General features: G+C 49.3%; 1 protein-coding gene across 5 annotated transcripts in view; it reads left to right on the top strand.

Annotated features, from left to right (window-relative positions):
• FANCM (FA complementation group M) overlaps positions 1-13,100 on the top strand; it is a 94,620-nt gene extending 81,520 nt beyond the window's left edge. For 4 of the 5 annotated variants that reach the window (XM_025205619.1, XM_014520491.2, XM_025205620.1 and 1 more), the window contains 6 exons: positions 1,633-1,789; positions 3,390-3,496; positions 7,440-8,003; positions 9,933-10,317; positions 12,057-12,348; positions 12,865-13,100. In XM_025205619.1, coding sequence (XP_025061404.1) covers positions 1,633-1,789; positions 3,390-3,496; positions 7,440-8,003; positions 9,933-10,317; positions 12,057-12,348; positions 12,865-13,015 — 1,656 coding nt within the window. In that variant the 3' untranslated portion in view covers positions 13,016-13,100. The remainder of the gene's footprint in view (positions 1-1,632; positions 1,790-3,389; positions 3,497-7,439; positions 8,004-9,932; positions 10,318-12,056; positions 12,349-12,864) is intronic. The other variant, XM_014520492.2, reaches the window with a different exon arrangement.
• The last annotated feature ends 927 nt before the right edge of the window (positions 13,101-14,027 follow it).

The raw sequence follows: 14,027 nt of genomic DNA, 5'->3' as shown, positions 1-14,027 counted from the left end.
GTAGATAGCCCTTCCAGCTCAGTGAGCATGGCTTATACTGCTTCCAGGTTCAGAGCTAGCTTGGACTCTTCTGCAGGGCATTGTGTGGCACTGTGTAAACGCAGTCTCTGTTTTCAAGGGGTGAAGAATAAGGGCAGTCAGTACATACAACTAGTACAACGTCAGCTAAGCATTTCTGAGACTGAAAGTGAAGGGCTGCCTGAACCAGGAGATAGAACTGCACAGAGGATGTTTCTTATGTTCACAAGCAATCTCATTCATGTGTCCAGACCCTCTGTAGACCCAAGATGTCCAAATAACTTGGACTTCCCCTTTCCATCACCAGGTATGGGCACCTGTGTTCTAGGTCTCTCAGAAATAATGACATGAAGTTCCTGGGATGAATTATGAGGCAATAACACATGATTAATTGCATCCAAAGCTTGCTGGGAGGCCCAGGGTGACCAGGAAGGCTCACTCTTCAAGCTGAAAACATGACTCAAGAACCTGGTAACCTTTTATCTCTAAAAGAATACCATTCCTATAACCAGCAGTGTCTGGTGTTCTTGTGCATGGTGAGCTGCTCTTGTTCTTCTCAAATCATCCTCCCCAAACAAGGATTAAGATTAGCTACATGTTGGCAGGTGGCTTCAAGTATTCTTTTCTTGAAGAGTGCTGACCTCCAGGTGTTTAATCAGAAGTCTCTTTGGCAAGTGTCAGTAATATCTGTTTTACTGAGCCTCACTACATGGTATACAAGTACATAAGATGGACAAGAATTGGAGTTGAAAGAAAAGGTCCCTGGGAAGCTCAAAAAAACCAAAGGTTTTGCATGCATTTCATAAGACTTCATCCACAGGGAAATGTACTTGAATATTTGGGACTAGTCCTAAACTGTATTACATTTATCTGCAGTGAAGTAAAATGTCCAGTTCAGTGTTTGATATGACAAATGTTAATAGGGAAGCAAATCTTTTGGAGTAATTGTGACATAAACACCCTTACAAAGATGCATTTGTTACTGTGATATTTTGGGGATGAAATTCAATCAGCAGAAGTTAATTTTGTCTGAAGTATGTTGCAAAAATTTTCCTGTCTTTTTTTTTTTTTCCCCCCCCCTCTCCTCCAACTAAGCCTTATCTGTGCATTAACTGGTATTGTGGTCAACTGTGTGTCATAACATGTGTTAACATAACATATGTTTCATATAATCTTTACTATCATTTATATTAACATAACTGCCTTTTGGAAAACATTTCCCCAGTAATGGAAGAACACTAAAATGCAGCTCTGCTGCCCCAAAATATCCCAGTGTCACGAACAGCCGAGTTGTAAAGTTTGCAGAACTGAGACTATCATCTCCTTACTGTTTCGGTGACTCGCTGGTATGATAACAAACAACCCTCCTTTCATCTTGGTTTACATCAGTCTAACTTCATTTGCAACACACTGACTGAACTTTTTCATGGGCATCTCTTCCTTGAGATGCATTTTCGTTTCAGTTCGAAGCTTGAAATGTGTGGCTGTCTGAGAACCAAGGCTCTTCTGAATCTGTTAACTGATTTTAAGAAAAGAGCTTGTCTATATTGCCAATGACCGTCTTTGCTCTGAATTCTGCAACTGTAAATGAACGGCCTGTTTGGATTTCTTTAGAACGCAGCCAGACAATTTTTAGATGACGAAGCTGAGCTTTCCCAAGAAGATGCAGAGGATGTCTCGCCTGACGAGAGCATTGACTCTGAGAATGATCCAAACTCCTCACTCAATCAGTTCCTTGATGATGAAGCAGAGATTACGCAGGCTTTAAATGGTATATTAACACAATCACTCTTTGCTTCTACTCAAAATATTTATTGTTTGGGGTTTTTTATCTGGGTTTTCTCACTGAGATCTGACTTTGCCGGTAACCTTTGTAGACGCACTCTGTTATGGAATCTGTTGCAGAAAGAGGACCAAGTCTTTCCAAGCAATGCAAGTAACAAGTGTGAAAAAAGACAGTGCATCGTGTCCAATTGTTGAATGTGGGAACGAAGAAGAAAGGAGGGGACAGTAGAGTGGGAGAAGAAAAGTAGATATCCTAGTGGAAGGGAGAGAGAGATCTAACTGCTAGAAGAGTTTTGCCCTATGATGCCTCTTGCTGTCAGGGATTTGGGTTGGAGGGGCTGGGGTGTGGGGAAACAGATCTCAGCTGGATGCAGCTGAAACAGCGTTCCCATGAGTTTCTCCCTCTCCCTCTGCTTTCAGCTTCTGGAAGTAGTTCTCTCTGTCCTCATTCTGAAGTCATCAAACTGACTTTGACCCCAAGCTCTGGGACCTTGCTTGCCTGTGACTGCTGGAGCCGGGTGCCTGGTTCCCATTTGGTGAAGGAGCATAAAAGGAGAGTTGATGCAACTTGCTATTTGGGCAGAGTAGCCAGAGTATTTGGCTCCCTGCTCCAGACTGTCCTTAATCTTGTTCTTGCCCTTCTGGTTCTCTTGGGCTCTAGCCTGATTTTTGACTTTGGCAGGGGTAAAGGATTTTTCCCACATGTTGAAACTGGAAAACTGGTGTGAACTGGTTCTTCCCTTTCCAGAGGCCTTGCTTTGAGAGTGCAGGGAGGGCAATGCATTCATGCTGACTCTGGTGTATGTTCCATGAGGGCCATTGGTGCCAGTTGACATCTGCATTAGAGAAATCCTGCTGTGGTAGTATGGAGGGGTCATTCCAGCTGAGTAGTAATTTTAAGTAAGCTTGAGGTCTCTCCTGAACCACACTGATATTTCCCTTGGAGTTCCTGTCCTTCCTGGGCATATCTGGGATGTGACATCTTCATGCGAGCTTGAATGGAAACCTGTTTCATGTAGGGCAGGTGCTGGGAGTTTTTTGTTGAAGTAGAGCTGTGAACTGATGTTAAATAAGTGGGTGCTTCGATTCTAGAAGGCCGTCTGTGTGGAGGGAGGGCTGTAGGGTAGCATAATGGATTCACCCTCACCTTGGGAATCTCTCCAACCAAAAGGAGTCCTGCATTGCAGGCCTGAGTTACAGAATGCTATAGTGGATTTCAGTAACTTCATCCCTACTTTCAGAATGACTCATAAGGAGCAAATGGCTGTGTCCATTTGGGAAGAGAGGCTCACAGTGGAAAAGAGAGCTAGAGCAGTGGTGCATGTTGGGAGCCAAATCCATTAAATAGCAGACTCGTAATGGAGGAGGAGACTGGATCCATCCAGTCCTGCACCATGCCAACGTTTGGGGAGATATTGTGAGGACGTTTTGTGTTTTACTCCAGTGTGGAGAAGCTGAAGTCCGCTTTACAATGGGATGTTCCTTTGGTGACATCTTGAAAGGAAATGTATATTTTTGCCAATGGAAAATGACTGTCGTTAAACTTAATAAAATGTTACTTCTCTCTTTCTCTGTTTTTGATTCAGACTCTGAGATGCAAGGAGTTTACTTGAAATCTGTACGGAGTCCGGCTCTTGGCAATAGGTACAAGATGGTGCATAAAGGACGCAGCAATATGGCAGTTTTCTCACAGGTATAAAGCAAAATGAACACATTCCTCCTGATGTGTAACACATTTAAACTTGAAACAGGGTCTTCAGTTTCCTGTGGGCATGATTGCAACCCCTTTGCCTGAACAGTGAGTCCTAGCTTTGGGTGGTTACCTTCAGATGAAGAACAAATAATCAATACAATGATTGCTGGCAGAGGCACGTGCTTCTGTTACATTTTTCCATACTTTTTGTGGAGAAAGAATTTAACAACTAACTTGGGGTGAAAGTGTTTGTCATTATTTCATCCTCTCCCTTACTGAGCAACAGAAAGTAGACAATTCCCATCAATTAGGGCTGAGGATTTCTTTTCTAGGAAAATAGGTTATTTTACTACCCACATCCCCCAAGTGTGAGTCTCCACGTTAAGTGACAAGACTGTTTTTGCGTCTGTCCAGCGTCCTCTTGAAGACTTCCAAGGTTGGGGACTTGGGATGACCTCTTTGGGAAGTCTGTTTCAGGTTCTGGTCACCCTTATCATAAAGAAGCTCTTCGTTGCATCCAACCTGAAACCATTCTCTAACAGTTTATGGCCATTGCTCCTTGTCCTCCCCTGGGGCGCCCTAGTGAACAGTTTGGTTTTTTTTTCTCCCAGCTCCCGATATTCACCCCGTACATACTTATAGACAGCCACCAAGTACCCCCTCAGTCTTCTTTTCCCCAGGCTGAACAGTCCCAGATCCCTTAGTCTTCCCTCATAAGGTTTGTTTTCCTGGCCCTTGATCATGCTTGTCGCCCTTCTCTGCACCCTTTCGGGATTCTCCACATCTTTTTCAAAGTGCAGCACCCAGAACTGGGCACACTACTCCAGCTGGGGTCTCAGCAGCACCGAGTAGAGAGGAAGTATCACTTCCTTAGCCCTGCTCATGTCACATCAGTTAATGCATCCCAGTGTGCTGTCAGCTGTGTTGACTACAACATCATGCTGGTGGCTCGTGTTCATCCTGTGATCAACCATAACCCCAAGGTCCCTTTCAGCCATCAGGACATCTCCTCCTAACCTATATGCATGTTGCTGATTACTTCTCCCTAGATGAAGCACTCTACATTTATCCTTATTGAACTAAATCCAGTTCTGCTCCACCCACCTTTCCAGCTTGTCCAGGTCTGCTTGGACCTGCATCCTGTCCCCTAGCATGACCGCTTTTCCCCATAACTTAGTATCATCCGCAGACTTGGCCAGTGTGCAATGTTGAACAGCACGGGGCCAAGAACCAAACCCTGCGGGATGCCACTGGCCACCTCCCTCCAAGGCAATACAGACCCGTCCACTAACACTCTGGGCTCGACCCCCTTAGCCATTTCCCAGCCCCCCTGACCGTGGACTCTACCAGCACACAGTCCCTCAGTTTCCTTTTTCCTAAGAGCATCGTGGTTGGCCAGTGTGCAATGTTGAACAGCACGGGGCCAAGAACCAAACCCTGCGGGATGCCACTGGCCACCTCCCTCCAAGGCAATACAGACCCGTCCACTAACACTCTGGGCTCGACCCCCTTAGCCATTTCCCAGCCCCCCTGACCGTGGACTCTACCAGCACACAGTCCCTCAGTTTCCTTTTTCCTAAGAGCATCGTGGGACACCGTATCGAAGGCCTTTTAAAAATCCAAGTGTATGACATCAACTGCATCTCCCACATCTAAGCGGTTTGTTACTTGGTCATAGAAGGAGATGAGCTGAAATTGTAGAATCATACTGTCAGAGTCATCTAGTCCAAGGCCCTGCATAGCAATGCGTGTGCTAAATACTAGGGACACACCGATAGAGATTTTTTGGGCCGATACCAATGGCTGATTATTAACAAGCCATATCGGCTGATACTGATCCAGCAGCTGATATACAGCCTGGCAGCTTGGAGAGCAGCATCCTGCTGCTCAGTCTCTGGGAGGAAAGGGGCACGAGAGGGGGCAGATGGAGGCCCGTGCAGTGAGGGAGGGAGTGGAGCTGGGGCAGGGGCAGGCACTGCCCAGCTGAGGTGGGGGAGGGGGGACAGAGGGAGGGCGGCTCGCTCCCCACCACTGCGTGCACCCCTGGAGGAGGCATGGGGGGGACATGTGCCTCCTGAATTTGTGCATGGGGCAAAGGTGGGCTTTATGCATGAGGCTGCAGGGTCGGGGCCAGGAGCTGTGCCAGCCTCTTCCCGGTGGGGGCTGGGCCGGGGCTGTGCTTGGGGTGGGCAGTGCTGGCACTGGGAGGGGGTGCTATATGGTGGCTATGGTGAATTTTGGGGTGGCTGTAGCCCACCCTGTAGCCCCTCCCTCCTCCAAGGACCACTGCCATCCGCCCCACCTCTGCCCACCCTGAGTGTAGCCCTGGTCCAGCCCCACCGGGAAGAGGCAGGCACAGCCTCCAGCCCCAAGCCCACAGCAGGTAGCCCGCCCTCGCCCCATGCACAAAACCAGGAGCACATGCCCCCATGCTTCCCCCAGGGGTGTATGCAGTGGCAGGAGCTGCCCTGCTACCCATGGCTCTGCCTTGCACCCCACCTGCCCTGGCTTCACTCCCTCCCTCACCGTGGGGGCCTCAATCTACCCCCCAGAGACTTACCAACCAGACACTGCTCTCCAAGCTGTGGGGCTGCATTCCTGGCCATGTGCATGCTGTGGCTGCGCATGTGCACATGGTGTTTATCAGTGACATTATTGGCTACACCGGCCAAAAAAGCCAATTGCCAATAATGTCAATTTTCCTTTTATTAGTGCCAATCCAATACGGACCGATAGTTTTGAACTCTCTTACATTACTGAATTTGCTTTGTGTTGCCTACACCTGTGGGCATTGAAATGTGAGTTATGGATTATTCTATTTTGAAAGCAAAATGTGAAATTACAGGAAAAATGACCATGGCAGCAGTGTTGCACATGTTGGGAAACTTGCATGGTGCATGTGGTAAAAGATGGGGCCTACGTTTCATGCAAAAACTTGGGGCTGTATTATGTGGGGGGGGCCAGGAGGGTTTCCGAGAATCTACAACTAAAAATAGATGACAACTGCTTTTCTGTACTGAAACAATTTGAAACTGTTTGGCATCTGCATATAGTGAAAAATGATATTTGGCCAGCCTGCCTACAGTGCAGCTTTAGAACTATTGATCTTAATTTCTCATGCTACATTTCATCAGCATTTGCCATACTTCTGGGTTTTGCTGGTTTCCCCACTCCCACCTTCTTGTTTTGGGGTGTTTTCAAGCTGTCTTCAGAGGCATTTGGTGTTGGCTGCAGCCAAGTTTGAGGACATTGGGGTGTGCCAGTGCTTCTGCTGCATGTTCCTGGTTAGACTGTCTTGCCCCTCTGCTCAGGGCCAGACCAGTCGCCATATCTGGGGTCAAGGGGGAATTTTACTCCATGGTCAGAGTGGTATGGACTGAGGGGTTGCCTTCCTCTGTAGCAGGGGGCATGGGCTCTACCTGAGATCTCGAGTGTATATTGACAACATTTCAGAGAAGCAGGACGTTGGCTGCCGTGGTTCCCGCTTTCCCTGTGGCAGGTTCGGGTGTTAGGTCTTTGTTGAGTCAAGGTTGAGATGAGTCTTATGGAATGAGTTTAGATTAAGGTTGTATAGGATGGTTTGAATAAGAATGATTCTGCTTCGGGCAGTGGCTGGACTAGATGACCCCTGGAGGTCCCTTCCAGCCCCACTTCCCTATGATTCTATGATCAGTATTTGCATTAAATGTTTTCCCCTGCTAATGGGCCTGGTGATGCAATCCTTGCACATACACATTTCCCATTAAATCTAAGGGAGGTACTTGCATGCAGGACTGCCAGATCTGGCCCTCAATTAAAGTAACTCAAAGTTAGGTAGCGTGTTTTACACTCCAGTTGGTACGAATCGAGCACATGTGCATGCTTCCCCATCACTTCCATACGGGGCGCCAAGTCTAAAGTGATATTACATCATATTTTCATGCATGCTGCTTTTTCTTTCCAGATTCCTGAGCAAGACGAGACTTATTTAGAAGACAGTTTCTGTGTTGAAGAGGAGGAGGAAGAGAGCTACAGAAAAAGTGACTCTGGCGAGGATGAAGTGTGTGTCAATTTTGATTTTCTAAAAGATGAGAGCTGTGTCAGTGGAAGGAAACAATACCTCACTCGCCGCAGAAGGAAGCTAAACCAGGACAGGACAGAACAAAACCGTGCCCTTCCCTTGGCAAAGAAGAAAACCTCACGGATTATTATACCTGACGACTCGAGTGAAGAAGAAACGAATCTCAGTAATGCGAGGGCTGTGGAAGCAGACCCTCTCCGGACAGAGCAGGACAATGCTCACCTACCCAGGCCATTGCCTCCAGACTCCTCTTTGCACTTTATGGTTGCTGCTAGAGACGTCCCTGTTTGTCAGTCCCTGGACAGTAAAGCTCAGACACTGCTTGACTTAAAGGCTGCGGTGTCTGAAGAGCTGGACTTTCAGCCAGGGAGCCGGGGCAGAGCCAGACCTTCGCTGACTCCCACTGATTCCCTGAAGGGGAAAGGGAGCCTTCAGCCTCAGCTTGAGGTACGCGTTGTTTCCAGGGCCTTTCCCTCGTGACAGTTGCATAAGGGGCGTGATGCAGTTGGGTCCTGATCCTGACAGGGGGTGGCTTTGAGTGCTGCTGCCAGAACCAAATGAGAGCTGGTCCTCTAGTCCAGGACCACTGTAATTTGGGCTTCAGGGGATTTTAGGGGAACGCCTGAAATTTTAGCATTTCCCCTGAGCCTCCATAAAACTGTGATTTGGCTGGAAATAACCTGAAACCATGGGGTAGAAGGAGGGTGGGGAAGAAGTAAAAAACACAAACAATCCCCCCCACCAACCAAAAAACTAACCCCCCCCCCCCCCCCCCCAAACCAAAACAACAAAACAAAAAAACCCCAACAAAAACCCCTTACCTGAAGCAGGGAGGCAGAAGGCAGCAGTGCCCTGGAAACACTGTGGAAGCCCTACACTTTTCCAGGGGCAGCCAATCAGGTTGTTTGATTCCCTGCTTTGGCGGGGAGTTTAAAAGCCCTGCCCAGAGTGGAGCAGGTAAGTACCCCTGGCTCTAGGAGCTGCAGGCATAGGCATGCTAGGTGCCTGCCCCCACAGCTGGGCATGGGGCACAGGGTGCCCCCACTGCAGGGGCTTCCCCCCAGCTGGCACAGCTTTCCCAAGCCCCACTTTGCTTTGCTGTTTAATAAAGGTTATTTATTATGGCTTCATTAAGAAGTTTAAGTACTGAGCTGTACTTAAAAGTTGCTGCTTAATAAACGCTGAGCTTTTACTTTCTGAAAACAGCTGGAGAGCAGCCTGTGTGAGGTATGGGAGAGCCATCAACCTCAACCAGTTAGAGGTATGGGAGAGCCTGCCCTGCAAAATGCCTGAAATTGGTTCTGGCAGGCCTGCAGGGAGCCTGTTTTCCCCTCTGCTGGAGCCTGAATTAGAGGTCCCTACCTCTAATGCCTTTCGGGGAGAAGACGGGGGGCCTGTGCCATAGCCTACAGCAGAACCTGGGTTAGGCTTCGGGCCCCTGTGAAGAGGAGGGCTTGCAGCCCAGCTGAGGGCTGCCACAGCCATGGCAAGTGGTTGCCCAGGACTGCAGAGGTGCCCCCATTTGCTGCAGCCTCTACTTCCACCTGCGCTGCTCACCAGTCAGTCATGCAGGACTGCTAATGAGCTCCAGCTGATTGAAGATGTGGTCCCCTAGGGAGCTGAAGCCGCAGCAAACAGCTGAGAGGCTTGTCTTTAATTCAGCAACCCACCATGAACTCAGTGTGGTGAACCACTCGGATAGGAACGGTCCAGGATCTACTTGTGCAAGTAAAATGGATGCGTCCCCTCTTTTCTTGTTAAGTTGAGCCTTTCTAGGTACTAGCATAACCTTCAGGGGGGGCAGTGTCTGAGTCATGTCAAGGATGGACAAAATGCTGGTGATTTCCTACTGTTCTTAGTTATTGAGCATCTTGGACATATTTCAGATAATAGGGAACATCAGGGAGCACAGGGTGTGTGTGTGTAGGACCTCCTGTAAAATGTGTACATGCTGCCCCAAAGTCAGGACCTGCGTGGCCTAAATCCTTATTTAGGCACATAAATAGACATGCAGGCAGTCTCCTTCAGTTACTGTTAACTTCATTGGCATTTCTGGTGCTGAGCACTTCTGGAATTCAAGGCATTACTTGAGCTTCTCAATACCGATTTGGGAAATTAGCCCAAGGCAGGCAGGCTTGAGATGCTGATCTTGTTATTTAAATTTCTGTCATGCCAAAGAACTATGCCTAGGACATGATGGCTCATTCTCCTTAAAAGATTCTCCTAAGTGATTTCTGAGGGACGGCTGGGTCGAGGTGAAGCAAATGCGTTGCGGCTAGGCTGTTGCATCTCAAAGGTATATTTTAATCGAGTGCCACACTTCTGTTGCATGTTGCTGTTACCAGCCTGCCATGTTGTGCTTTTCAACATTTGCAGGTAGAGCGTTCTTCAAACAACTTCCGCACAAACACTTTTGATGCAGGCCAGTCCACTTCCAAAGGAAAGTCCTCGGCTGCCATGCCTGCTTCATCCAGGCTTCTGGAGACAGAAGCTCCGCTCTGCATTTTGGTAGACAGTCGCGAGATCTCTTCCGGATCAGAAATAATTTCTTCTCTGAAGGCAGTTCATGAGATAAAGGTGCAGGTTTGCTCTCTCGGCGGCTGTGATTACATTGTCAGCAACCGGCTGGTAGTGGAGAGGAAATTCCAGTCGGAACTGTTGAACAACACGAACAGAAGTAAACTGATACAGCGGATTCAGCATTTGCAGAGCATGTTTGAGAGGATATGTGTGATTGTGGAAAAGGACAGGATTAAAGCAGGTCAGTATTCACTATGGTACCGTGCCCAGCACAGGGACACGGGAAGCCTTTGGATTCAAGACAGATAATTGCTAGAGAGAGAGGGAGAGAGTGCAAGAGAGCTATACTTAAGGATTTCACAATGTTTTATAAAGTAACAAGATTGGGTACGGTGATATATATTTTAATTATTCTTAACAGTGCTTGTTGCTGTGGTGACAAAAGCAAGCAAGCAAGCAAAATGCCACCAACTTTAGTTGGATTTTTTTTAAATAGTTATAAAAGAAAACTACAGTGTCCCTCTGCAACAGCCAATGCAGCTTTCTATTGGAGAGGATAGGTTGGATGTACCGTGTTGACTTGGAAACCATGCACAGCTTTCCCCCAAAAATTAGCCTTACAAATTTTAGGGGGTTTCATGTGCGGGGAAAGCTGATTTTCTACCCAGAACAGAAGCACCCCACTTTGAGTCCCCCCTCTGCCCAAAGTTTAAAACCAACTGCCTGGCTGCAGCAGTGGCATTTCTATTCAGGCAGCTGAGGGAGTCGGCTGACTTCATGGTTCATTGCTCTTCACTCCACAGTTATTAACAACCGTCTCTCCATTTTAATAGTCTTGATGTCCACTAGCCAAGCTAACCACTAAGCTGTCTGGCAGCTAGTGCTGGTCTGTTCTCCTACTTCCCATCCCTGCAGCCTGCTTTTAGCTTTTCCAAATTTGTAGAGCTGCCCATAGAGACCAGTTACAGTTCAGTGCGGCTGCACAGTTGCGCTGCTGGCTGAGCAGGCAAGAGAGGGCGGGCGAGCTGGCTGCAGATCAGGCTCTGTCCCTACTCCTGTGCAGCCACATCTCCGGGAAATCTTTTTTCTTCGTTCTGCCCTCCCCAAAACAAAGCGTGTGTGGTCTTTGGGGTATAGGAGCACATATCAGGGTATTTTAGACTGAAGTGTTCTTTTAAACGAGACGTGAGCGGTGTTTTTAATCCCAGTAGGTATTACATGACGCCTAGCAGCGAGGTTTTAGCTGATACCAAACACTTCGTTGTGCATATGAAGTAAGCCTGCCCCCTCTGCCCAGTGCTCCCGATTCCTGTCCCTTTGTGATGAGTGGGCCAAGGACTCTGGACGTAAGGGTTGAACTCGGCTGCCTCCATCCTACATTGTCACGCACGGATGTAGCTTGTCTTTAGAGGCACTGCTGGTCCCCCAGCTGACTCTCCTGAATGTGGTGTTCATTCCTGTAACGCCCCCGCCAGCCCTTCCCTTCCTGCCAGTGTTTCAGACCTGCTGCTCGCTTTCATCCTCTCCCTTTGCCATCTTACCAGCTGCGTTAATTGTCTGCTCCCACCTTCATTGACTACTTGTCTCTTGCTCATCACATACTTTCAGACACCTGCTCCTTACCTGATGAAATCTCACTTCAGTCCTTGGTCCCTCTGCTCATCCCAGTCTTAGTTTTGCACATTCAAGTTACCAGCCTCTCATGTAGCTCGTGTTGGCTTTGGTCTCGCATCCTAAAATCCCCTTCTTTCCAGAAACCAGCCTTCTTGCCAGTGATCTCTCCCAGCTGTTTGCATTGGGCAGTTTTTCCTCCTCTCCTGACACTGAGTTTTCTGGACCAGGAAAGAATCCTTATTCTGGTTGTACACTAACCGGTGATGGGCAGTGATCATTACCGATGCCTTTTTCTTCTCAGCGATTAGGAGTTAAAGAAAAAGTCTCTTTGCAAACAAACTCTCAGCTCTTCTGTTCAATATGCAGGAGAGGCCTTGCGCCAGTTGCACAGGACCAAGCACTACGATGGCATGCTGTCCGCCTTTGCCCGGGCGGGAATCAGGATCCTCTTCAGCTCCTGCCAAGAGGAAACCGCCAAGTTGCTGAAAGACCTGGCTCTGGTGGAGCGAAGGAAGAAGGCAGCCATCGCTGTGCCGCCCGAGGTGAGCAGTCCCAAGCAGGACGCTCTCCGGTTCTACCTGAGCATCCCCAACATCAGTCACTTGACTGCACTGAACATGTGCCACCGCTTTGGGTCCGTGAAGATGATGGCCAACAGGTGAGGTGGGGCAGGTGGCACCGTGCATCTCGCGTTCCCTGATTGCTGAGGGGCTGTGCTGGCTGGGGCTTTCACCTCTCTCTGCCTTGCCTGTCTCTCTCAGGATCTCTCCAGGATGGGGTCAGGCAGGCAACTCAGTGTGCTGTCCCCTGTGCCAAGTGCCTCCCCTCCCTTTCTGCCATTGAGCTCCATGCCCCTCCCTGCATCCCTCTCACCCACTCAGCAGCTCAGGGGTGTAACCTGGACCTGCTAGGCCTCTGCTCTGCCTCTATAGCTTCTTCTGCTCCTCTCCCTCCCTCTGCTCAGCCTTGGCCTTGCTTGGCCTGATAAGGCCACGCTCCCTGTAACCCTAGGGGAGAAGGTGGTGAAAGGTTCCCTGGCATTTCGGGTGCCCTCCTCGTATTGCACTCCTGCAGCTTTGTCTAGCATCTTCCTTGGATCCCACGTGACCCCTCCGTGTCATGGGCTGGCATCCAGAGCGCTGTGTTTGACATCCCCTTTGCGTTGACCTTGCAGCTCACCGAAGGACATCGCTGCCGGCGCCCAGGTCAGCCAGCAGAAGGCCGAGGAGATCTACCGCTACATCCGCTATGGCTTTGACCCGCAGATGCTGCCTGAAAACCTTAACACTAATGGGAAAAGCAGCACATCAATGGCAAAGTGCTGACCTGCCCTGTGGCCATGCCTTCTAAATAATGCACTTTATTCTGTTTGGTTTATTGTAAAATGTGTAAATAAATCCTTGCCCCAAACCATGTATGTAGGGGAGAGTGGGGCTCCCTGTGCCTGACTGAACCAGACGGTGGCTGCAGTGAGAGCTCTGGGCTGGGAGCAGAGCACGGGGGCCAGGATGCTGCTTGCACTGGCTGGCGGGGCGCGAGCTTGGGGCTCTCCGTGGTGCAGAAGAGTGCTGCTGGGACTGGGCCACAGGGGGACATCGGGCAGGCTGGGACGGCTGTCTTGGGAGTCGCATGCCACGTTGAAGGAGTGAGTGGCAGGGGCGGAAGGAGCCATGCTCAGCCCCCAGCATGGGGGAGGGGGCGTTCCTCCATGTCCCTGCAGGGCAGGTGCTCAATTCTTCAGCTCAGGCGCCTGCCAGGGCCAATGGGGTGCTTAACTAGTCCTGTGCGAAGCTTCAGTTGCTGATTCAATTCAGAGGAGATTCAGCCTAATTCAGTGGCTGAATCTCTGAATTGAAGCAGGAAACCAATTAAAACATCCCAAATTGATTCAAAGCTTCCAAATTGATTTGGAAGATTCAGAGATTTCAGGCAGTCCCTGCTTGCTGCAGGTAAATGGGAGGGTACCATGGGGGGACCCTTGCCAGGCTTCATCTCCTGCCTACTACAGCCCCCCTGACCTCCAGCCCCGTCAACAGCTGCCCTGCCCGGCCCCAGCGTCCTGGCACTTTAAAAAAACAAGACACCCCCCCTCCCCTTTTCCTGGCAGGAGCTGGTAAGTGCAGGGCTTTTTTTAAGAGCTGGGATGCTGGGGCTGGCCACGCAGGGCAGCCATTCATGGGGCTGGGAGGGTGGGGGAATGAGACCTGTTCAATTTGGAGATTCAGTCGAATCGATTCAGGACAGCGATTTGAATCACTGTCCTCTGAATCGGCTGAATCCGAAGCAAATACTAGCCGCTTTGCACAGGCCTAGTGTGTGCTTGCGTACATCTGTACC

The sequence above is a fragment of the Alligator sinensis genome, unplaced genomic scaffold (genome assembly GCF_000455745.1).
Source record: "Alligator sinensis unplaced genomic scaffold, ASM45574v1 scaffold358_1, whole genome shotgun sequence".
In the NCBI taxonomy this organism is placed as follows: domain Eukaryota; kingdom Metazoa; phylum Chordata; order Crocodylia; family Alligatoridae; genus Alligator; species Alligator sinensis.
Note: the sequence above shows the minus strand (reverse complement) of the source record. Positions and strands in the feature narration are given on the sequence as shown.